The following is a 24,319-nucleotide window of genomic DNA, read 5'->3' on the forward strand; positions in this document are numbered from 1 at the left end:
ATCAAGTTTAAAAATGTCAAATACTTCATATTAATAATAATTAATTTAAAGAAAATCAACCTTCAAATAATGCACAGAATAAAAGAAACCAAGTTTCAACTAAACAGGTAAAATAATTAGTAAGAATAGATCAAACAAATTAGAAGTATATATCTCAGATCAATGATGAAGAATATAACAAGATAAAATAATTTAATAAATGCGCAACAGTGATCTACACAATTTAAAAATATAATCTTTCGCAATTTAGCTCGTGTACACACTCGTCACCTCGTACACACGACTTTCAACACATTTCAATAATCACATCAATACCAATCCTAGAGAAAATTTCCCCCACACAAGATTAGACAAGTCACTTACCTTGACTTCCTCCAATTTAATCAAGTATTATGCTTTTTCCTCGATTTTCCGACTCCGATCGACTCGTATCTAGTCATAATTAATTCGATACAGTCAACAAAAATTATAGTAATCAATTTCATAAGAAAATATTATATTTTCATTAAAATCCGAAATTAGCTCAAAATTTGCCCGTGGGGCCCACATCTCGGAATCCGGCGAAACTTATAAAATCTGACAACCCATTCAATTACGAGTCCACCCATACCAATTTTACCAAAATCCGATAACAACTCGACCTCCAAATCTTAAATTTTTGTTTTTGGAAGATTTTGCAAAAACTTGATTTTTCTTCAATAAATTCACGGATTCATGATGTAAATGAGTATGAAATCATGAAATATAATCAATATAGGATAAGGAACACTTACCCCAATGTTTTCCCGTGAAAATCGCCAAAAAATCGCCCAAGAACCGTGCTCCAAAAATCCAAAACGAAATAAATAAAATGACCATTTTTGGTCCTTAAGTTTCTGCCAATCCTTCACTAAAAGTCCTTTTTCCGTCACTAAAAGTCCATTTTTCATCACTAAAAGTCCACCAGAAACTGCTCTACTAGCCTTCCTTCAATTGATCATAACTTCATGTACAAATGTCCAAATGATAAATGGTTTAACTTTATGGAAACTATAATCCAACGACTACAACTTTCTCTGATTCCTTATGAATTGCGAGATATAAGCTTCCAAAGTCGGCTCCACGCATCAGAAATTTCTGACGAAACTGCTCTACCATCCTTCATTCAATCCGTCATAACTTTCTGTACAAATGTCCAAATAATGAATGGTTTAACTTTCTGGAAACTATAATCAAATAACTACAACTTTCATGTTTTGTAAATGTTCTGATTCCTTATGAATTGCGCGATATAAGCTTACAAAGTTGGCTCCACGCACGAAATTTCTGCAATAGAAATTTCTGCAACAGAAATTTCCAACACTCTTTGTCCGAAATCCATTCTGTTTACCTTCCGAAATCCACCCGAGACCCTCGGGACCTTAACCAATTATTCCAACATGTCCCAAAATACCATACGAACTTAGTCGAGGCTTCAAACTACATCAAAACAACGAATCGCACCTCAAATCAAAATCAATGAACTTTGAACTTTCAAATTCTATATCTTATGTCGAAACACATCAAATCAATTCGGAATGACTTCAAATTTTGCACACAAATCATAAATGAAATAACTGAGCTATGAAAATTTTCAGAATTGGATTTTGACCTCGATATCAAAAAGTCAACCCCCGGTCAAACTTCTCAAAAATTTAACTTTTGGTATTTCAAGCCTAATTCCACTACGGACTTTCAAATAAAATTTCGATCATGCTCCTAAGTCCAAAATTACCATACGGAGCTGTTGGAATCATCAAAATTCTATTCCGGGATCGTTTGTACATAATTTGATATCCGGTCACTATTTGAACTTAAACTTTTAATTTTTCATCAAAATTCCATATCTCGGGCTAGGGACCTCGGAATTTGATTCCGGGCATACGCCTAAGTCCCAAATCATGATACAGACCTACCAAAACTGTAAAAATATTGATCCGAGTCTGTTTGCTCAAAATATTGACCAAAGTCAACTCAGTTGAGTTTTAAAGCTCTAATTCACATTTTAATTCATTTTTCACCTGAAAAATTTCCGAAAATTTTTTACGGACTGCACACGCAAGTCGAGTAATGATAAATAGTGCTTAGATCACATAATTAATCATTAAATTTAAAGATGACATTTTGGGTCATCACATTCTCCACCTCTAAAACAAATATTCGTCCTCGAATGGAGTTAGAAAAAGTACCTAAGCTGGTGAATAATCTTATATACTATATATAAAATGTATTAGTATATAAGATGTTTGGATTCATTTATATTTTACTGATATAATTATAACATTAAACGCATGGTTATACCATGAAAGTACCTAGGCTCTGATATCATTGCCTTAGTGGCTCCGTCTAGCCAGCCGTGAACCTCAGCCCGATAAAGGAGTTAAAAGGGCATCTTCTTTCACGGTTAGAACTGCTAGACACATGGACTCAATAAAAGTATGTATTATATTATGATAGACCCCTTGCTTGAGTAAAGGTTTTTAACCTTCCATACAGTCATTAAACTATATATAAAATTCAAGTATAATTCAATTCTTATCCTTACTGATTGTGCGAATTACCGCCAGTCTTTAAATATAAGGGTACTGAATTAGCTAGATTAAGAATTCTCAAATATGTTAAAATAGAAATCTTTAACTGGTGGAAACCTTCCAGGCATATAAAAGCCAGATGTGAGATGTGAAACAAGTCCAGTTCCCGGTCAAACGGTGATTTCTGTTTTAATTTAATTAAGAAGGCATGGCGGATTACCGCCCGCCACTTGATCCTGTTAATGCTATCAGAGCCTAGGTACTTTCATGGTATATATAAGATAGATATGAAATATTCGACATAGTTATGTTTCTGAAATATGGATTTAGGAGAAACTAGTATGAAAAATACTAGATTGGAAGAGGTAGATATACCTCAAAACCTTAATTTGTTAAACAAATGGACTATTCCACGTGATTTAGCCCCCTTATATGATAGGCTAAAAAAGAATTATAAAAACCCTTGGACTGATAGTCACACTACTTTAGTAAAAAATATTAAGCAACGTGTTAAATCTTTACCTTGCTTAACCCTTGCTAATCCTGCATGGCAAAAAATTATAGAGACTGATGCGTCTAACATTGGTTATGGAGGGATTTTAAAACAAATTAATCCCAATGATAAACATGAATATCTGATTAGATTTTACTCTGGTAAATGGTCTGAAGCCCAGAGAAAATACACTACTGTGGCACATGAAATGTTAACCATAGTAAAATGTGTTTTAAAATTTCAGGACGATTTATACAATCAAAAGTTTTTGATAAAAACTGACGCACAATCTGTTAAATATATGTTTAACAAATATTTTAAACATGATGCCTCGAAAATGATATTTGCAAGATGGCAGGCTCAATTAGCCCCTTTTGATTTTGAAATACAATATAAAAAGGGAATTGATAATTCTCTGCCAGATTTCTTATCTCGTGAATATTTACAGGATGGAACCCCCCGGGGTAGGGGAAGAGGTAGAGGTTGGGGAAGATCATCCCCACAGTCCAAAGGAAGGTTATCACCTTCGGGATCGTCATACGGATCCTCATCAAACTCCCCAGTTATACAAATGGGAAGAAGAAGTTTAGTCAATGAGAGGATATCTCTCAGAGAAGAATCATCGATTGGACCATCCGTCCATCTGGAAGATATTCCAGAAGATAGTCCGTTATACGCACATTTGCAGGCATATTTGACTGCTCAAAAACAGAAAGATACTTCTGTTAAGCAAAGTGATACTTTTGCTTCCATTACTAAAGATGACAATGATGATATCAAGTCATACGAGAAAGTGCCAAAAAGAGAAATGATATTTCTCTTAGAAAACTCTGACATTCAGAGAAAAGAAGAACCGTGGAAGATATTCCAAAGGTATTTGATAAATGGGTTATATTATCCGGGTGAGTCATACAAAACCCGTTCCTACTATGAAACGATACTAACCAGTACTGGAAGTGCAGATTTTCAGCACTTTTCTGGGTATAGTACAGACGAGAACGTTTATAACTTCTCGAAAATTATAATTAAACAGATAATATCTGTTGAAGACTGGGGTATATCCACAATGAAAGAAAGGCAGATAAGCCTTAACAAAGTGAAAATGAATTTTACTTATTGGGATTATATCCAAACTTTTGATAAATTATTATACTACAATAATGATAGACATAAACATACTTGGTTTATAAAAGTATGTGCAAAGATATTTGCAACAACTGTTCCTAATTGGTTTCTAAACTGGTGGTCATACCACGGTCCAACAATAAAGATTTTACCAGATCCATTTCTCATGTTATACAAAGAATGGGTAAAAATTTCTCCTTTTATTAACGATCTATATCACGCAGATCATATCTGCTACCCAGAAAAAATTAATCAAATATATTTCTTTCTGGAATTTTCTATCCCTTGGATACACAAATGGAATCCGGAAGTCGGATTCACTGAAGAACAAGTCCCTGCTTATATAGGACTTTTTACAATAATTTTTGGGACAAGTTAATGAAGAAGGATCCCAAAACAAAAACCACATTAAATGTTGTAAAAACCACATTTACAACAATCCGCAACTTGATCCTATTAATGTGGTTTTTGTTTTGGGATCCTTCTTCATTAACTTGTCCCAAAAATTGTTGTAAAAAGTCCTATATAAGCAGGGGACTTGTTCTTCAGTGAATCCGACTTCCGGATTCCATTTGTGTATCCAAGGGATAGAAAATTCCAGAAAAAAATATATTTGATTAATTTTTTCTGGGTAGCAGATATGATCTGCGTGATATAGATCGTTAATAAAAGGAGAAATTTTTACCCATTCTTTGTATAACATGAGAAATGGATCTGGTAAAATCTTTATTGTTGGACTGTGGTATGACCACCAGTTTAGAAACCAATTAGGAACAGTTGTTGCAAATATCTTTGCACATACTTTTATAAACCAAGTATGTTTATGTCTATCATTATTGTAGTATAATACTTTATCAAAAGCTTGGATATAATCCCAATAAGTAAAATTCATTTTCACTTTGTTAAGGCTTATCTGCCTTTCTTTCATTGTGGATATACCCCAATCTTCAACAGATATTATCTGTTTAATTATAATTTTCGAGAAGTTATAAACGTTCTCATCTGTACTATACCCAGAAAAGTGCTGAAAATCTGCACTTTCAGTACTGGTTAGTATCGTTTCATAGTAGGAACGGGTTTTGTATGACTCACCCGGATAATATAACCCATTTATCAAATACCTTTGGAATATCTTCCACGGTTCTTCTTTTCTCTGAATGTCAGAGTTTTCTAAGAGAAATATCATTTCTCTTTTTGGCACTTTCTCGTATGACTTGATATCATCATTGTCATCTTTAGTAATGGAAGCAAAAGTATCACTTTGCTTAACAGAAGTATCTTTCTGTTTTTGAGCAGTCAGATATGCCTTCAAATATGCGTATAACGGACTATCTTCTGGAATATCTTCCAGATGGACGGATGGTCCAATCGATGATTCTTCTCTGAGAGATATCCTCTCATTGACTAAACTTCTTCTTCCCATTTGTATAACTGGGGAGTTTGATGAGGATCCGTATGACGATCCCGAAGGTGATAACCTTCCTTTGGACTGTGGGGATGATCTTCCCCAACCTCTACCTCTTTCCCTACCCCAGGGGGGTTCCATCCTGTAAATATTCACGAGATAAGAAATCTGGCAGAGAATTATCAATTCCCTTTTTATATTGTATTTCAAAATCAAAAGGGGCTAATTGAGCCTGCCATCTTGCAAATATCATTTTCGAGGCATCATGTTTAAAATATTTGTTAAACATATATTTAACAGATTGTGCGTCAGTTTTTATCAAAAACTTTTGATTGTATAAATCGTCCTGAAATTTTAAAACACATTTTACTATGGTTAACATTTCATGTGCCACAGTAGCGTATTTTCTCTTGGCTTCAGACCATTTACCAGAGTAAAATCTAATCAGATATTCATGTTTATCGTTGGGATTAATTTGTTTTAAAATCCCTCCATAACCAATGTTAGACGCATCAGTCTCTATAATTTTTTGCTATGCAGGATTAGCAAGGGTTAAGCAAGGTAAAGATTTAACACGTTGCTTAATATTTTTTACTAAAGTAGTGTGACTATCAGTCCAAGGGTTTTTATAATTCTTTTTTAGCCTATCATATAAGGGGCTAAATCACGTGACAGATCTTTATAAAAAGGTGAAATATAATTTAAACTTCCCAAAAATCTTTGTAACTGAGTTCTATCAGTAATAATATCGGGAAATTTAGAGGCAAAATCAATCGATCGTTGAATAGGAGTAATCTTTCCTTGACTAATATAATGTCCTAGGAATCCAATATTAGTTTGAAATAAACTCATTTTTTGTTTTGAGATTACCAAACCATTTTGTATAACAATTATTTTAAAAATATCTAAATGCTTAATATGCATTTCAAGTATTTTGAAAAATACCAAAATGTCATCGATATATACAATGACGAAATCTAGATAAGGGTTGAAAATATCATTCATAATTTTTTGAAATTCTGAAGGGGCATTTTTCAAACCAAAAGGCATAACATTCCATTCATATTGCCCAAATGGAACATTAAAAACAGTTCTATAAGTATGCTCTTTAAATATTTAAATTTGCCAATAACCAGATTTTAAATCAAATTTTGAAAATATATTGGCATCATATAATCTAGATAATAAATCTCTTTTGTTAGGAATAAGATACCTAACCCATTTTAAATATTTATTCAAGGGCTTATAATTTATGACTAATCTAGGAACACCACGTTCCTTTTCAGCTGCATTATTAACATGGAAAGTTGTACAAGACCAAGGAGATTTTGAGGGTTTTATCAAACCCTTTGATAGCAAACTATCTATCTCTTTTTTGCAAAATTCTACCAATTCTGCATTCATTTGACAAGGTCGAGATTTAGTAGGAATATCATCCTCAGTGAAATTATCTTCATAAGGAAGAGTGACAATATGCTTTTTTCGATTCCAAAAAGCACTAGGATGCTCAGCACAAATATCATTAGCAATCTGCTCGGAAATCAATTTGATTTTTTCCTGTACTTTAGTAGAATTTAAAGTATCAAATATATTCATACTAAATAATTTCAATTGCAAAGAATCAACATGTTTTTGCTTCATATCAATTAAAGCATTAATATCTCTAGTTACCGGATCTGTAATAAAAGTATAACTAATTTTTTTATCCTTATAAGTAGCAGTAAAACCTTTTGAGTCTATGCTAGTAAAAGGATAAACAGCGTTAATAAACGGTGTTCCAAGTATAATTGGAGGGTATAACTGATTTTTTACCAAGAAAAAAAAGTGAGGAATACAGACTTTATTCTGACAAATACCCGTATTAGGAAGTTTATACTTTATATCTAAAGCATGTCCGGATGCAGATCTAACCATATGAGTAGTTTTTTAAAAATATTTCGTAGGTACTAAACCTTCTTGAATGCAGCTAATATCTGCTCCACTATCAATCATGGCAATGTTTGTAATTGAAAAACTATTATCAATGAGAATAGTACATTTAATATACCATTTATGAGCAGTAATAATTTGCATCATTCCTAGAAACATATCATGTTTAGGATTAAAACTAATAGGTTTTTCTTCAATATCATTTTTAAAAATACCTTTGTTTTTATCATTAGATTCTTCAGCTGGAGAATTGGTTTTCTCAATCTGAGTAATCCTATGATCATAAATCATTTGATTTTGTTTAAGAGATTTAATCTCTCGTTTCAAGTTTTCAACTTCAATTTTTAAATCATCGAAAGAAGAATCTCTTGCTGGAGTTGCATTTTTGTTCAACAAACGGTTATTAACCTCTAGTAAAGAATAAGGTGGAGAATATTCAAATTCTTTTTCAAAAGATTTTGAAGAACTAGAACTTGAATTAGAACTTGAACTAGCAGCCAAATTAATAATTTTTTCACGAAATTTTTCATCAGTAACTTCTTTCAAAAGTTCTATCACATTATCAGATGTAATAGTTTTCATGTTTAGATCTTCAAATTGTGATTGTAGTTTATAAAATTCATCATCACAAGTACATGTATCACCTTTACAAGTTGTACAAGTATTATCAATATTTTTATCACTATCAGATAAATCAAGCAAGTCAATTTCAGCTTCGGATTCTGATTCAGAATAATAATCGGATTCTGATCCAGAAGTGTATAACAAACCATAAACCTTATCACGTAGTTCATCGTCTAGTCCTAAGGTTTTTAGCTTTTGAAGCTTACAATTTGGAGCTATATGGCCAAATTTACCACACTTATAACACTTAATGTCAGCAAGGTCTCGCTTAGATCTATTTTTGGTAAATCTAGTAGACTTGCGATGTGCTTTCTTGGCTTCTCGTTCTTCTTTGGATCTATATCTAGATCTCTTTCTCCTATAAGGACTGTCTTGGTTGGGGTATCTATGATACTTATGTTTCTTCTTCTTATGAGTAGAAGTCTCGGGTAAACCGAATTGGGTGCAAAAGTCCCCTAACTGGTTTCTTTCCTTAAGCTTATCCATCTTAAGCTGTCTAGACAATCTTAATTCATTGCACAGGTTTAACCCTTCCTGTGTGCAAATTCCTATTAATTTACCATAGGTATAGTCTGCGTAAGGAATTTCTCCATAACTACCTCTTAAAACCTTTCTAACTCTTTCGGCAAATAAAGAGGGAAGGCCATCTATGAACTTAGCTTTCCAATGTTCAAACTTATTTTCTGGTAGTTCCATCACTCTACTCATAAAGGTGTCTTTATACCACCTAAACTCACTTAAAGTCTTACATCTAAGGCTATTAAGGAGGGTACGGACAGTCTCATTTTGGTTGGTAAATCTACCATTGAAGTGTTCTAATATAGTAAGAATAAGAGTGTAAACAACATCTTCTCTATTTGCTACTAGAGCCATGCCTAAGTTATCAATTCCATCCTCAGTGGCTTTGGCATTAATAACCATTGCCCTTTCATCGACACTCAAATAATTGTCCCACCAGCCACGAAGTTGGCCAGTAAAACCTGCAACAATCATTCTGCAAATATTCCTATCTGTATTCTTCACACTTTTACAGATAGTTGCATACATAAGCATTCTATGTACTAGAATAGTTAACTGCTTATCAGTCAAACCATCAAGGTTCCATTCGTAAATTTTGGAACCACTGTAAGACGTATTAGTCTGATTCCAATCACGTTCCTCTATTAAAATATCTTGAGGAGTAGGACGATTGTAATAATAAGTCTGCATTCTAGGTTTATCAGCATAACTGCTATCTGCAAACTTACTATTCTTTTTGGGGTAAGTTCTGAGTTTATTAAATTCTGACAATATATCCTTTTTATAGTCAAAAGTAGAATCTAATTTATCAGCAAAATCATTTGATAAATCAATGGGTTTGATATTCAAACCGGATAACTTTTTATCAAGAAGTTCTTCTAAGTCACCAAAAGATTTAAATTTAAAATCCTGAATATCAGGGGGTCTTTGAATATGAGTAAGAACAATTTGAGGTTCTGATTTGCTTCCTGAAGAAGAGGCAATATCAGTCAAAGTCTTTTTAGTATTCATATCCTTAATCAAGACTGTTAAATCATCAAGTTTTTTATTAAGAAAACTAACGTTTTCACCCAAAACTTTAACATATAAACTCAAATAATTATTTTGAGAAATTAGTTTATTAATTTCTGTGATGCTGACTGCGGCAACATCTTCATCAATAAATTTTTAAAATACAGTAAAAGTAATACCTGTATTATTAGGTAAAACAAAAGATGATTGAGGAGGGTAAATGGCTTTAGTAATATTGCCATTCCCGTCTTTATAAGATCTTTCTAAAACTTTTATAAAAAGTGGTAAATATGTGGTTATAAACCAAGGAACAAAATACATAATTTGATTATGTAAAGCACAAGTTTTATAAAACTCTTGGGAAATATTATTTAAATCATCTTTACTATAAGTATCAAAAAACCAAGTTTTAAACTGGTTCCATTTATCAGTGAAAAATTCTTTTTGAATATAACCTCTAGCTTGTGACCCTGGACTAAAATCAATTTGGTGTGGAATCATTAAGTATCATTGGGGTCAAAATCCATCTCGGACGCAGAAGGAATATCCTTATCAGAAATATTATCATTATCCTGAACAATATTTGTCTTGGGGTTAATCTTAACCCTTTCAACAGGTTTATCACCTACTTTGGTAGAAATTGTGTGTAGAGATGCAGCACGATTTCTACCTGGTCCATAGACTGGTTCAACAGGAGAAATGTGTTGAATATCAGGCAACAGTCTACGACTAGTAAAGGAATGTCTGTTATAACTAGAACTAATAGTAGGCAACAGTCTATTATTAGAAAATGACTGTCTACTATAAGTGGAACTATTATCGTCAAACTGAATGCAAATCCTACCATCCGGATTTTGAGTAATATGAGAATACTCAGTATTACTAACAGCATCAGTTATCTGACTGGGGGATATAACCGAATCCAAAGTCCATGTGGTTGGAAAATTAATTTCTTCCCACTTAATAGGTCTCCTCGTGGTGACCTTAGACTTTGCAAAATTCGTTTCCACTAGAATAGTCTGATCAGATGTATCATATAATTTACATCTGGGGTTTAACGTAGATAGTAATTTAAAATAAATTCTATACGATAAACATATCAGTTCAGAACCAGGCGCATAATTATAACCATGCGTTTTCACATTTAATGTTAATGGTATCAGAGCCTAGGTACTTTCATGGTATATATAAGATAGATATGAAATATTCGACATAGATATGTTTCTGAAATATGGATTTAGGAGAAACTAGTATGAAAAATACTAGATTGGAAGAGGTAGATATACCTCAAAACCTTGATTTGTTAAACAAATGGACTATTCCTAAAGTCCCTATTAGAACAATCTATGATTATGGATAGTTTGATAAACTCTCTTCTAAACAACTTGTTTATATATATATAAGCTATATTCGATAAGCTATATATACATCTTATATACTATATATAAGATGTGTTAGTATATAAGATGTATATATAGTATAGTATAGTATATATATATTAAATGTATAAAAAGTTTGGGATTAAAACAAAATTGGTGGGTTAAATGGCTATTTTATAAATAGTCAACGGCTATTTTTGACAGTCCAACGGTTATATTTTAAAAATAATTTTTTTTTAAAAAAAAAAATAGCCGTTGGGACCGTTTGGCCCGCTAAGGGACCGGTCTGATCCCGGGCCGGTCCCTGGTGGGCTAAATGGTCTAGGGCATGGCGGGCCCAAGGACCGGCCCACAAAACCGGCCCAGGCCCACTAAAATCGGGCCAAACAGTCCTGACCCGTTTAGCCCGCGGTCCCGGGCCTGGACAGGCCCACTTGCCACCCTTAACTACAAGTATGATGAGTTGCCTATTGTTTCTTCTGTTATCATGATTTTCACTCAACATTGTTTCCATATTCAAGTTTGTTCCAGTAAGGTGTAAAGTTGAGATCTTTAGCTCTTTTTCCATAATTTATTTGAATTGATTATTTAGTTTGGAGTTTTTGCTTAAATAAATAGCGAGGCATGTTTGTTCTCTGTTCAACATGAGATATTTTAGTTTGAAGAGTTAATTGTTTAAGATAAAAGATTTTGAAATTAGTTAAGTGATACTATACTATATGAAATGGACTGCAATGATAAAACGAAACTATGGTTTTCTTGGATTTGGGTCATAGTTAAGCATATCTGGACCAAATGGGTGTAGTTACCCAGACATGATAATTGTAGTGTTCCTTTTAATAAGCTAATCCACCTTTCATAAATAATTTGGTTTATACCTTTCACAACAATATCATATCCATAATTGATGACCTCAAAAACAATCTCAAATTTTATTTTAGAAACAAATCATGAATACGTTAGAATGCTTTATGCGCGATTAATTAATAAATCGTTACAGTTATGAGTACGGTTCCTATGACATAATTGTGACACCTAATCCCAATTTCAAGTGTACATTGATTCTATAACTTCAAAATAATAATAAAATAAACATATTATAAATCGTGGGTGCGTTTCACGTGACACAATTTATAATCTGTACAAAACAACAAGTGCATGACATCGTAACTTGTTTCAAATAAACTCCATAATTATTTAAAACAAACATATCATTAAAAGCGATTTTAAAAGGTAAAAATACACACATAAGTATGAAACATATGTAATAATCCGGATAGTTGAGTCAAGTGTAATTTGTTAAGCACCCATGCTAAACCACGGAATCCGGGAGTGCCTCTCACCTTCTCCCAGGTTAACAGAATTCCTTATCCGGTCTTCTGTATTTCGCGGACCGTAATTCGAAGTCAAACTTTCTTGAATTGGGATTTTAAATAAACCGGTGATTTGGGACACCGTAAATAATTATTCCAAGTGGCGACTCTTAAAAATAAAATAAATTAATCACATTTCAAATAATGTCACTTTAATTGGAAAAACTCCTTTCCCCCGTAAAAAGGAGGTGTGACAATATGTAAATCAATAGTCGCTTCTGCGACACAATCTCTGCTTCTGCCAGAATTCACTGAAGCCCCGACCTCCCGCACCTGCAGACACCTTTTCACTTATGCGACATCGTAGGTGCGAGCAACTTTCCGCTTCTGCGATCAAAGATCCACTCCTACGATGCACCCAAAAATCCGCTTTTGCGGTCTTCCCTCTTCCACACTTGTTTCGCTTCTGCGCCCATTTGTCCGCATCTGCGGTCACTACATCTGTTCCCATAACTCAGCAGGTGCGATCACACCAGGACTCCAAAAATCTCGGCAATGCCAACATGTTTCAAAATGGTCCACAATCAATCTGAAACACACTCTGGCCCCTCGGGACCCCGTCCGACATGCCAACAAGTCCCAAAACATAACACGAACCTACCCCGAGGCCTCAAATCACATATAATAACATCAAAACCACGAATCGTTAATTAAGATCAATCTCTTAAGTTCATAAACTTCAAACTTCGAACCAAGTATACGATTCAAGGCTAACCAATCTAGAATGAATTCAAATTTTGCATACAGGTTCCAAATGACATAACAAACCTATTCCAACTCCTGAAACAATAATTTAAACCCGATAATATCGAAGTCAACTCGCGGTCAAACTTATGAATCCAAACTTTTAAATGATCAACTTTCGCCAAATAGTGCCAGAACCTTGTAGGAACATCTAAATGCAAATCTCCGAACTTAACGGAACCATAAAAACTCCGATACGGGGGCAAATACACAAAAGTCAAACTTGGTCAACTCTTCCAACTTAAAGCTTCCTAGTTGAGAATCATTCTCCCAAATCAATCTCGAATCTCTCGAAAACCAAAACCGACGATACACGCAAGTCACAACACATCATATGAAGCTACTCATGACCTCAAACCACCGAATTGAATGCAAATGCTCAAAATGTCTGGTCGGATCATTACAATTATGCTCAATATTATGTACAAGTTGAACACCATGTACGTATCCCAAAGTCTGGTTACTAAAGAAGATGCCTGGTATAAGAATATTAATGCATTCACGTAAGAACCTCACACAAATTTCTATATCTTCTCTCCATGGGTGGTTTAATTTCTCAAACATTAGACAACTAATTAATAGTGCATCTACAAATTAAAACAACCGCCCTCTACTTAATTGGTTAGAGTCTCGTACTGATAACATGTTATAAAACAATAAAAGAAGAAGAAGAGTATTGCAAAGAAAAGTAGAGAGAAAAAGAGAATTCTTATTTATTTGGGATGAATTACAATGAAATAAATCCCCTCTATTTATCAAAAAAAATGGATTTAGCCATAAAGTGACAGACTCTACAAAATTATTTACAACGATAATAATATTTTTTTGTATTAAAATTCTAAGTTTCATTAGCAAATATTGCATAAGGAGGTTGTTGTTCCCGTTTAAAAGATGAAAGGAATATTTGTCAAGGGAGTGAGCGTCATCCCAACAAGGACCATGGTCCCATTATTTCCCAAAGAGAAACTTCCTAAACCATAAAATCACTAAAAACAATGAAGAAGTATTCTTCTTTAGAAAAACTTCCACTTATCTTCTCCTTCTTTAGTCCACTGTTCCACTAAACCCACCAAAACGACGACGTTCAAATGCTTCGTTCTCTCACTTCCAAACGCTCTCTCCAATCCCTTCTTCTTCACCACCACCACCCTCTCCGCCGTCCTAATCCCCAACTCACCCCTTTCAATCCCCGCCCCTTCTCTTCTACACCGGGTCCCACCACATCCGAATCCGAACTCCGTAAATACATCGGCTACACACTTCTCCTCTTAGGGTGTGGTGCCGCCACATACTATTCCTTCCCTTTCCCCGAAAACGCCAAGAACAAAAAAGCTCAGCTATTCCGCTACGCTCCGTTACCTGATGATCTTCACACGGTCTCCAATTGGAGCGGGACCCACGAGGTGCAGACCCGGACTTTCTTGCAACCCGAGTCGATTGAAGAGCTCGAAGGGATAGTGAAGGCTGCGAATGAGAAGAAGCAGAGGATCCGGCCTGTCGGGTCGGGTTTGTCGCCCAATGGGATCGGGTTGACCCGAGCTGGGATGGTGAATTTGGCCTTAATGGATAAGGTTTTGAATGTGGATGAGGAGAAGAAAACGGTTACTGTTCAAGCTGGGATAAGGGTTCAGCAGCTTGTGGATGCTATTAAGGAGTATGGGATTACTCTTCAGAACTTTGCATCTATAAGAGAACAGCAAATCGGTGGCATTGTCCAGGTGGATTCTTTATTCCGTCTTTTAGTTTATGTGGTGACATTTCATTTTCAGTCCGCTCCAAAAAGAATTCCGCTCCAAAAAGAATGACATATTTTTGTAACTTGGATGCAATTTAACTTAAACTTTTAATTTTACTCCTAATAAGAAGCTTTTGTAGCAACATGGATTAATTTTTATGAAACGTCTAAGATTACAAGTTTTAAAGGTCCTAAAACCACACAAATGTTTGGCATATTCGTGAGCACAAGTTTCAAAGTCTTCACTTTTTTCTTAAATTTCATGCCTATTCAATCTTTGCCACATTAATTAGAACAGAGGGAGCATTCTGTCTATTTCTTGTGGATTGGTTTATCTTTTGGACTAAAGAGAAGTGATAGATAACTTAGAGTGTTAACTAACATACATAGTGTGTCCATTCCAAATTTTCTCCTGTATATGTGATATTAATCAGAGCGTAACTTATGGGTTCAAGGGACCCAGTAGCTTTTGCATAAGTTGTCCCTGTGTATAGATTGGATCGTAGCTATATACTAACTGTTTTGCGGTGGCCTGAAATTTGCCTCCGGAAATTGGTGAAATGCTAAGTTCTGTGGGAAGTTTATGGATGCGCTCGATACAACTGATATAGTACCTTCTTGATGTATATCTGCCTATGTAAATAAAAATCTTAATTTTGCTTATCAATCAAAGAGAAAAATGTTTAAGCTGGTTCTGTATTACGTGTTGTGTTTCATGGGAGAGCATCTGTTTTTTCTACTTGTTTGAGGTTTCTACATTACTCCAACTTGCAGTTAGTTGATATATTGATTTGTTACTGAGGATCGATTGGGGTGATTCTTAAGCTTTTGTTCCTTTGAATTCAAATTGCTAGGTTGGTGCCCATGGCACTGGTGCCAAGTTGCCTCCAATTGATGAGCAAGTCATAAGCATGAAATTGGTTACCCCTGCCAAAGGCACAATAGAAATTTCAAAAGAGAAAGATCCAGAACTCTTTTATCTAGCTCGATGTGGACTTGGGGGCCTTGGTGTGGTCGCGGAAGTCACTCTTCAGTGTGTTGAGAGGCAGGAACTTGTAGAACATACTTTCCTATCTAACATGAAAGATATCAAGAAAAATCACAAGTAAATATTCTCTTTTTCTTTAGTAATTTGTTTCCCTTTTTGGTAAGCTCTCATAGCTGTTAAGGTAGACTTCTTAGTGGATTTTCTTTATAAAGAACTTGTTACTTGTTAATTTCCGTAACCAAGCTAGCGATTTGCAAGCATCCTAAAACCTAGTTCAAGGGATCTTATGGAAAAAAAGTAGTTTTTACAAGCAAGGATCATTGAATTTGGACATCCTTTGATTTTCTTGCTATTCAATCCACTAATTAAAATTAGAGCTATAAGCCCTAATTCCTTTCCTTTACCATTGCGAGAAAATGGTCTTCTGTGGCCACCTACAATTTGAATAAGAGAAAATGATGTTTTCAGATCTCGTGTGTTATTTTCAATTCTCTTATGTGTAAAAATGAAGATCTCTTGTAAAAAGGACATAAAACTAAAAACAAATTTATAACGGACTAACAAAACCAATTGACCCTCCCGTTGCTGCCGTGCTTCAATCTATCTTTCTTTTGGGGGTTAATTGATATTTGCTCCAGTTTATCCATCAGCTGCATCATGCTGGTGAGCTTCCAATCTTGGCAATTCCTTCTGTGCATGATGTTCCATGTGTCCCTGTTCAGCATTGAACTATTCTTGCATGAGGGTGCATCACAAAAGGCAAAAGTTCGGGAATTCCTTCTTTAGAGTGCTGTTCCCAATCATTTATCATGCCACAATCTGACGTGTTATAAATCCTAATTAAGCTTTGAATTTAAAATTAAGCCTTGATTTAGTGTCGTTGCTACTCTATCAACGTTATCAAAGGCGAAAAGCGCAAAAAAGCTTTAAGGTCTATTGGGGCTTTAAGTGCAAAGGGCAAATAAAGCGTGAGCCTTAATGAAGAAAAGCGCAAATGGAGAAAAACTATAAATATATATGTGTAGTCTAAGACTAATATCTGTAAGCGTGAATACAAAATATGTGGACAAAGAAATTGAAGAAAATTTACGATAAAGTGAAATATAAATTTGTTAGTGTCTCCTCTTCAGGATTACGCTTATTGGCAAGGAAAAGTATGTTTTAGAGCCTTGATGCCAATACTGAAAAGTATGCTGTTTCACTATGCATTGTATAACCTGATTCTACCCGAAACATCACTGAAGAGTGGTCTTATTGAAGTTTTGAGACCCATTTGGACCCTTCATTAACTCTCAAATGTAGCCTTTTGACAGTAAATTGCTTTTACTATTTCTTCAAATTTGTAACTGGATTTGAATTTGATACAAACCTTTAAAACAGAAAATAAAGCAAGACAACATATATGTGAAAGATTGTTATTTTGATACACTTTGTAATAAATAAAGTAATACTAATATAATTTCATCGGCAAAAAACCTGCATGAACTCCTGCTTTAAATAGACTATCCTTTCAGAAAATTAGTAGGTAAAACTGCTAGTTAATATATACTGAACTTTCCATTAATGGACCCCATTAACTCTCAAATGTAGCCTTTTGACAGTAAATTGCTTTTACTATTTCTTCAAATTTGTAACTGGATTTAAATTTGATACAAACCTTTAAAACAGAAAATAAAGCAACACAACATATATGTGAAAGATTGTTATTTTGATACACTTCGTAATAAATAAAGTAATACTAATATAATTTCATCGGCAAAAAACCTGCATGAACCCCTGCTTTAAATAGACTATCCTTTCAGAAAATTAGTAGGTAAAACTGCTAGTTAATATATACTGAAATTTCCATTAATGGACCCCATAATTCTCAATTTCGTGATTTTTCTGAATTCGTAAGCGCAAGATGGACCGTAAAAAAAAAAGAGATGGCATTTCCTATATTTTTGTCGTCTTACATTATTTATCTTGTTAAAATTTTTGGATAAGAAACAATGTTAATTTTGAAATTCTACAATTAGGAAATCACAAGTTGTATACGAACCTGGTCGGGTTAATATGGGGACTAAAATTTGATGTATTTCATATTTAGTTTCTCCTACTAATTAATTTAATTATATTGAACCCTCTATACCCAAATAAATTATCTAATACGTACTCATTTTGAAAGTATTATTTCACCAAAATATTGAAAATTTGTTGTCTTCATTCGGTCTGTATCTATTGCATCTTTCTTTTTTCTTGTTCTGATTTGAGATAAACAAACCTGCCATGAATATTGGTCTTAGTAGAGAAAGTGAGAAACCAAAATAAGTCACCATGGGATTTCATAGTCATAGTTTTATATCATCAACTCGCTGTAAAAGTACTTTTTAAATAAGAATTAAATATTAATACTGTGACTGAGGCTTTTAGAAGTAGATTCAGTTTTGATATAATACCCTCAATATTTGTCCATGTATATATATAAAGAATGCAACAATTCATATACGTGTGTTCTCACTAAGAAAAAATTATTTAATGTCAAAATCAGTCATCTAGCACATGGATCAAATATATTGTAAGATATTGAGATAAAGAATCCAACTTGTTGCGTTTTATTTAACTTTTATACCTTTAAATATCATTTACAAATGAAGTGCTTATGTGCATCTACATCACTTAAATGATAATTTTCGCTTGAGAAAAAAGTGATGCGAATCTTGAATTGTTTCTAAGCTGAATATAATGTCTTTATCCTCTCTTTTTTTCACTATTTTTATATGCTATTTATTTTCTATTTTGTTGAGATTATATAAAACAAAATACAAACATCTCTTGGGCAATCAAGTTTAAACAGTAATTAGCAATTCTTTAATCGTTCATTTCAAAATTATCTAACTAAAAAAAAGGGTTTTTATGCTCGAGAAACCAAAAGGAAAAAGAGTTGAACAATCTCCAATCTTTTTAGATACTTAAAGAGTAATGATGAAAGTATTAATAAGCTCTCCATTATTCTCCCTTATAAGAAGAACAAATAAAGATTTGAGCAATTTTTTAAAACAAAAAAAATTTAAAACAGATATATATATATATATATATATATATATATATATGTATTTTTGTCGGTTGTTCATGGATTTAAATTTAATAAGGAATGGTTTTTTCTTTGTTAGTACAATTTAAAGCGTCTTTAAGTAAATAGAGCCAGCCAACCCTCAGGGGTTGGCCTGGTGGCAATTGACTTGAGCCTTGGGGTTTGCTCCCTTTCAAGGTCTCAAGTTCGAAACCCACTGGGTGCAAACAATTTTTGAGGGCCATCGGACTGGGTAAAACCTGAATTAACCGTGGTGCACTTGCGGGAAACTCCTTGCCGAGGGCCTGTGCACCCCGGGATTAGTCGGGGCTCAAAGAGACTTGGACACCCGGTGCAAAAAAAAAAAAAGTAAATAGAGCCATCTTTGTCTAATTACCAGTGTGCCCTTGGTGAGATCTTTGGCTTTCCTGATCTTGTGGTGCAAATAAAAAAAAAAGTAAATAGAGCCATCTTTATAGAAAAAATACACTACGTCCAAAAGGAGTGTAAAAAGCACAAAGGCTGCAACTTGCAAGGATGAAGTCAGCTGGGGCCACAAGATCAGGAAAGCCAAAGATCTCACCAAGGGCACACTGGTAATTAGACAAACATAAGTTGGTCTTTTGTTCAGACGGAGGAATAGTACAAAAATCTGGTACAGCAGGCTCAAAGCTAATAATTCGCGAAATTCCAGAACTATCCCTAGGTCGGCAAGCAGGCATGTTGACCTGCTGTCTGCTTATTCCCCCTTCTAATAAGTAGTAAAATGCTGATGATTTGTTGCACCTATATAAATTTTATTGCTAAAGCAGTCTGTTGTTAATGATGGTGCTTGTTTCACATAGGTAGCATGGTAAAGCACATTCGTTGCACTTGGTGTCCTACGCTTGTGAAATAATGCCGCTAACATGTCATTATTTCAGGAAATTCCTATCCGAGAACAAGCATGTCAAATACTTGCACATTCCATATACTGATGCAGTTGTGGTTGTGACATGCAATCCTATATCTAAATCGCGAGGTCCACCAAAGCATAAACCTAAATATACTACAGAAGAAGCCTTGCAGCATGTACGAGTTCTCTATCGGGAGTCATTGCAGAAGTACAGGTATGGTGGCATTGAACTGGCCTGTAAAACCATATTTCAGAACATTCTTTTCCTTGCATTTCTGAATGATGTTCTGTTTTTGGACGAACTTCCCCATGTAGTTTTAGCTATTCTCATACATTGAGAAGGGGCCCATTTTTGCATAGGACCTTTTCCTGAAAGGGAATAGGTGAAATAATAAATTTTTTCTCACCTAATTTATGTGAGGTAATTTTAAAAATTTAGACACTTGCAGTAATAATATTATCAGCAACATTCATAAATTGCAAGAATTCATTTAGCTATTCATTTTTAGCTGTAACGTTTTGCTAATCGAACTAACATTTCAACCACTGCTTTAAAATTGTGTTATAATATTACACGTAATCATCATTAATTGACGAATACAAGTAATAGTGGAGAACAATACGAAAGCATTAGTTGAAAAATTTGTTTGATAAGCAAAACGTTACAAGTAATTCAGTATTACTTGTAAAATGCTGAAGATCCTATGTTTCTATTTTTAAAAAAATGTTAATTACTTGCTAATAAGTTTTACCACTGGTTGCAGAGGTCAAGTTGCTGATTCTGGTTCTCCTGAACCTGAGATAGATGAACTATCATTCACTGAACTGAGAGATAAACTACTTGCTTTGGATCCTCTCAACAAGGAGCATGTAATTGAAATCAACAAAGCTGAGGCAGAATTCTGGAGGAAATCAGAAGGATATCGAGTAGGCTGGAGTGATGAAATTTTAGGCTTTGACTGTGGTGGCCACCAGTGGGTGTCAGAGACATGTTTCCCTGCGGGAACCTTGTCAAAGCCTAGCATGAAAGACCTGGAGTACATTGAGGAATTGATGCAGCTCATTGAGAAAGAAAGTGTACCTGCTCCTGCACCTATAGAACAGAGATGGACTGCTTGCAGCAGAAGTCGAATGAGTCCAGCTTATAGCTCAGCGGATGGTGATATATTCTCATGGGTAATATTTTTAGCATGTGAATCTTTGCTTTGCTTATATGAAAAAGCTCCTTTATGCTGGAGCCTGATTATGCACCCTAAATTTGTTGCACAAATTCAAGAAACTACTAAATCAGAAATTAGATATAAAACCATGATGGGTCTTTTTTGTAATCTGTTTTAGATAAAGTAACAGGGTAGGGCTGCGTATACTAGACCCTTGTGGTCCGGCCCTTCCCTGGACTTGCGCATAGCGGGAACTTAGTGCATCGGGCTGTCCTTTGTTTTAGATAAAGTAAAAACCACGATTGACCTTTTGTTTGGCAGTTGAATAAATTCTCACTAGCGTCTTCTTTTGATTTGCTTTTGACTGGGGTGTCATGTACTCTGTCATTGTGGTTGAGGTCTTCTTTTTTGAGGTTCACGACAGGATACTCAGCACAAAATGCATGCAAATCCAAGCTGTGAACTGATTTAAGTCCTTGATCCAACTGCATCTTCTTCGGGAAAAAAAAAAGGATTTTAATCCCATGGATGGTGATACTTAGATGAGATATCCCAACTAATGCGGACAATATCAAGTAGAAATAGACCTTAAATGAGGGCAGGTGGGTTTTATAATGTTTATCTGAACACAGACCTTGGTGGCCTCATGTCCTTTACATGTGCCTTGGTTTTAATTTACTTCATTTCTATTAAAATTTGGATAAATACTGGATAACCTTCTATTCAGACAGTGAGGTCCTCTTTCTGCTTCCACCACATCCGTGATTATCTTTTTACACCTGATATACTTGATGCATAGCTTTAGTACTTATATCCCTTCCAATATGTTGCTAGGTTGGAATAATTATGTATCTTCCAACCATGGATGCTCGGCAGAGGAGGCAAATCACTGAGGAGTTCTTCCACTACAGGCATATGACGCAAGCGCAGTTGTGGGATCATTACTCTGCTTTTGAACATTGGGCGAAGATTGAGGTATGAGTTATTTTTCAGAATTTCTCTTTAAGCCAAGTCATATAGGAGCATAGAGATACTGTTAACCTATCAGTTCCTCTTTAGTTTTGTTATTTTATTTTGCTTTATTATGAGGGAAACTTGCCCCAAGGGAAGAGAGTTCAATGGGCAATGTCTCCATCCTGCTACAAAATCCATTGGAATTGGTGCTGAAAGGGGAAGTCTGGTATTTTTTGAAGTATCTAAAAGATAAAGTCAGTACTGATTCTTTAATATTGCTGAGGAGAAACTGTGCAAGATAAAAGAGATTAGAGTCCCCTACTTCTTCCACTATTTTGCTGCTTTAGCTCTTATTATTGTGATTTTGCAATTCTGAAGAACTGTGAAATTGACGGGAAGATAGAGCTATCTTCTTGTACCTGTTCCATGCACTTGGTCTTTACTTTCTTTAACGATAATCAATCTTAGAGGTGATTCAATTTGTCAAACTGCTGGTTAGAAGCTTCATCGAGAAACATGCTTCTAAAATATGTAGTTGTAGTTCCTATTATCAAGCATAAGCTCATCCTAGGGGATCTTTACAGTTCGTTGTCATTCTAAATTGCCTAAGAAGTAACCTGAGAAGATTCTCAGTTGAAGTGCTAAAAACACAATAGCATTTTAGAGCCTTTTCAAGATTTACTTCCTTGATTGACACAATCACTGATCTCTTCATCAATAAAATTAAAAAAAAACCATGTGACTGATATGTTGCAAAGCATGATTAGCTCTGGTTCTGGTAACAATGTAGAAAGTGGGGCAAATATGGAAGACATCAAATTGGAGTTTCACCTGTTCGTTTAAATGATTGTCTCAAAGCATTAGAGTAAACTATTCTCTAAATACTTATTTCAAAGTGGATTGCATCTTCTGACTTGAGGCAAGCACGTATAGGTCATATAACTTTGTTCATAGACACTTGCTTTTAGAATTTAAAAGATAAATTGAGACAGCCATATCTCCAGTAAAGTTGACTGTTAGGTACTCTAAATGGAGTGGATTGCGGTTACCATTTAACTACATGTTACTTCCAGGTTCCTAAGGACAAGGAAGAGCTTGCCTCTCTGCAGGCAAGGCTAAAGAAGAAATTTCCGGTGGATGCATACAATCAAGCACGAAAGGAGCTGGACCCAAACCGCATCCTTTCTAATAACATGCTTGAGAAGCTCTTCCCTTCATCTGAGGCTGTGTAACTGGTTTCTTGGTTGGTTTACGTCTTTCTTATCAAATCATTTGAACTATAGTGATCTTCATCTTCACGTTTCTTTCAAAGCAAATATTTTGCGGAGGAAATTTGTCCTGTACATTGTTGTTCAGAATGTTAAGTTAAAAGGAATTGTTATAATAATGATTGTCATGCATTGTATATGCTTGAGCCAGTCTCCAACTTGATTGCCGCCTTCAAGGACAATTTATGGATAGATCGGGAATCTAGTCTGAGGCTAAAGAATTAGTTATGGCTTCAAGTATGTTGTTTCAGTAAGGATGATGCAGCCTCTACTAGGCCAGTTCTGCACACTGTTTCTTGAGCAATTTTCTGAGGATTCTAATGTATTCTGAATAGTACTTTGGTACTATTGTTGAGCCTAAATTTTATTTTGGAGCAGCAGCCAAATTCTTGTCAACAGAACATGTCATGGTTGTTTTAAATCCAGATTTGAACTGGATAACCTCGGCTGTTTGTAATGAATGGAGCTATAGACTAAGTTTTATTATTTAGTAGTTTGACCCTCCTTAGTTTTGCTATTACAGATTAGTCTTGGTTTATAACCTATTTTCATTTTTACCCCTGATAGGCTTGCTTTATATTCTGTGAGCAGATGATTGTAAAGGCATGTTGAATGAAAATCTGAATTTTTAGCTTTTAATTTCTTTTCTCTTTTCAAGTTTCAATGGCGAATCCACACACTGTTATATGATTTGTTCAGTTGCAATAGTTTGCACGAGTTAATGAGTATACAGAGACATGGGTGGTGGAGTGAGGAATGTGAATATTAAAAAATATTTATTTTTTATTTAACATCGTGTGCAAAACACATCTTAATTAGCAAGTGTGGAGTAATAGAAGTGCTGTGCAAAGAATTGTTAAGTGATAACACTTGTGCTATCTTTTTAACAAGAGATGGGTAATATAATACAGGAGATTTTTGTAGCATTATATTTCTCCTCTTTTTTTTTTTTTTTGCACTTCCCATGTTTTTCCATATACTTTTTCTTTCCGTTTTTATACTTCTCTTGTTTGGCCAACTGTTTCCAAAACTATCTTCGTCTTTCTTCTCATAGTATTCCAAAACTGCCTACTGTTTCCTTATTGATCTAACACTTATTGAGGCGAAAGGATGTCT

At 34.6% G+C, this 24,319-nt stretch overlaps 1 protein-coding gene across 1 annotated transcript; it reads left to right on the plus strand.

Moving 5' to 3' along the window:
• Positions 1-14,074: 14,074 nt before the first annotated feature.
• Positions 14,075-23,842, plus strand: LOC104110446 (L-galactono-1,4-lactone dehydrogenase, mitochondrial). The gene is made up of 6 exons (XM_009619950.4): positions 14,075-14,869; positions 15,741-15,991; positions 19,850-20,035; positions 20,586-20,997; positions 21,816-21,956; positions 23,009-23,842. Exons 1-6 carry the CDS (start codon positions 14,240-14,242, stop codon positions 23,165-23,167), a joined length of 1,779 nt encoding a protein of 592 aa, XP_009618245.1. The 5' UTR covers positions 14,075-14,239; the 3' UTR covers positions 23,168-23,842.
• The last annotated feature ends 477 nt before the right edge of the window (positions 23,843-24,319 follow it).

The sequence above is a fragment of the Nicotiana tomentosiformis genome, chromosome 12 (genome assembly GCF_000390325.3).
Source record: "Nicotiana tomentosiformis chromosome 12, ASM39032v3, whole genome shotgun sequence".
Classification (NCBI taxonomy): Eukaryota; Viridiplantae; Streptophyta; class Magnoliopsida; order Solanales; family Solanaceae; genus Nicotiana; species Nicotiana tomentosiformis.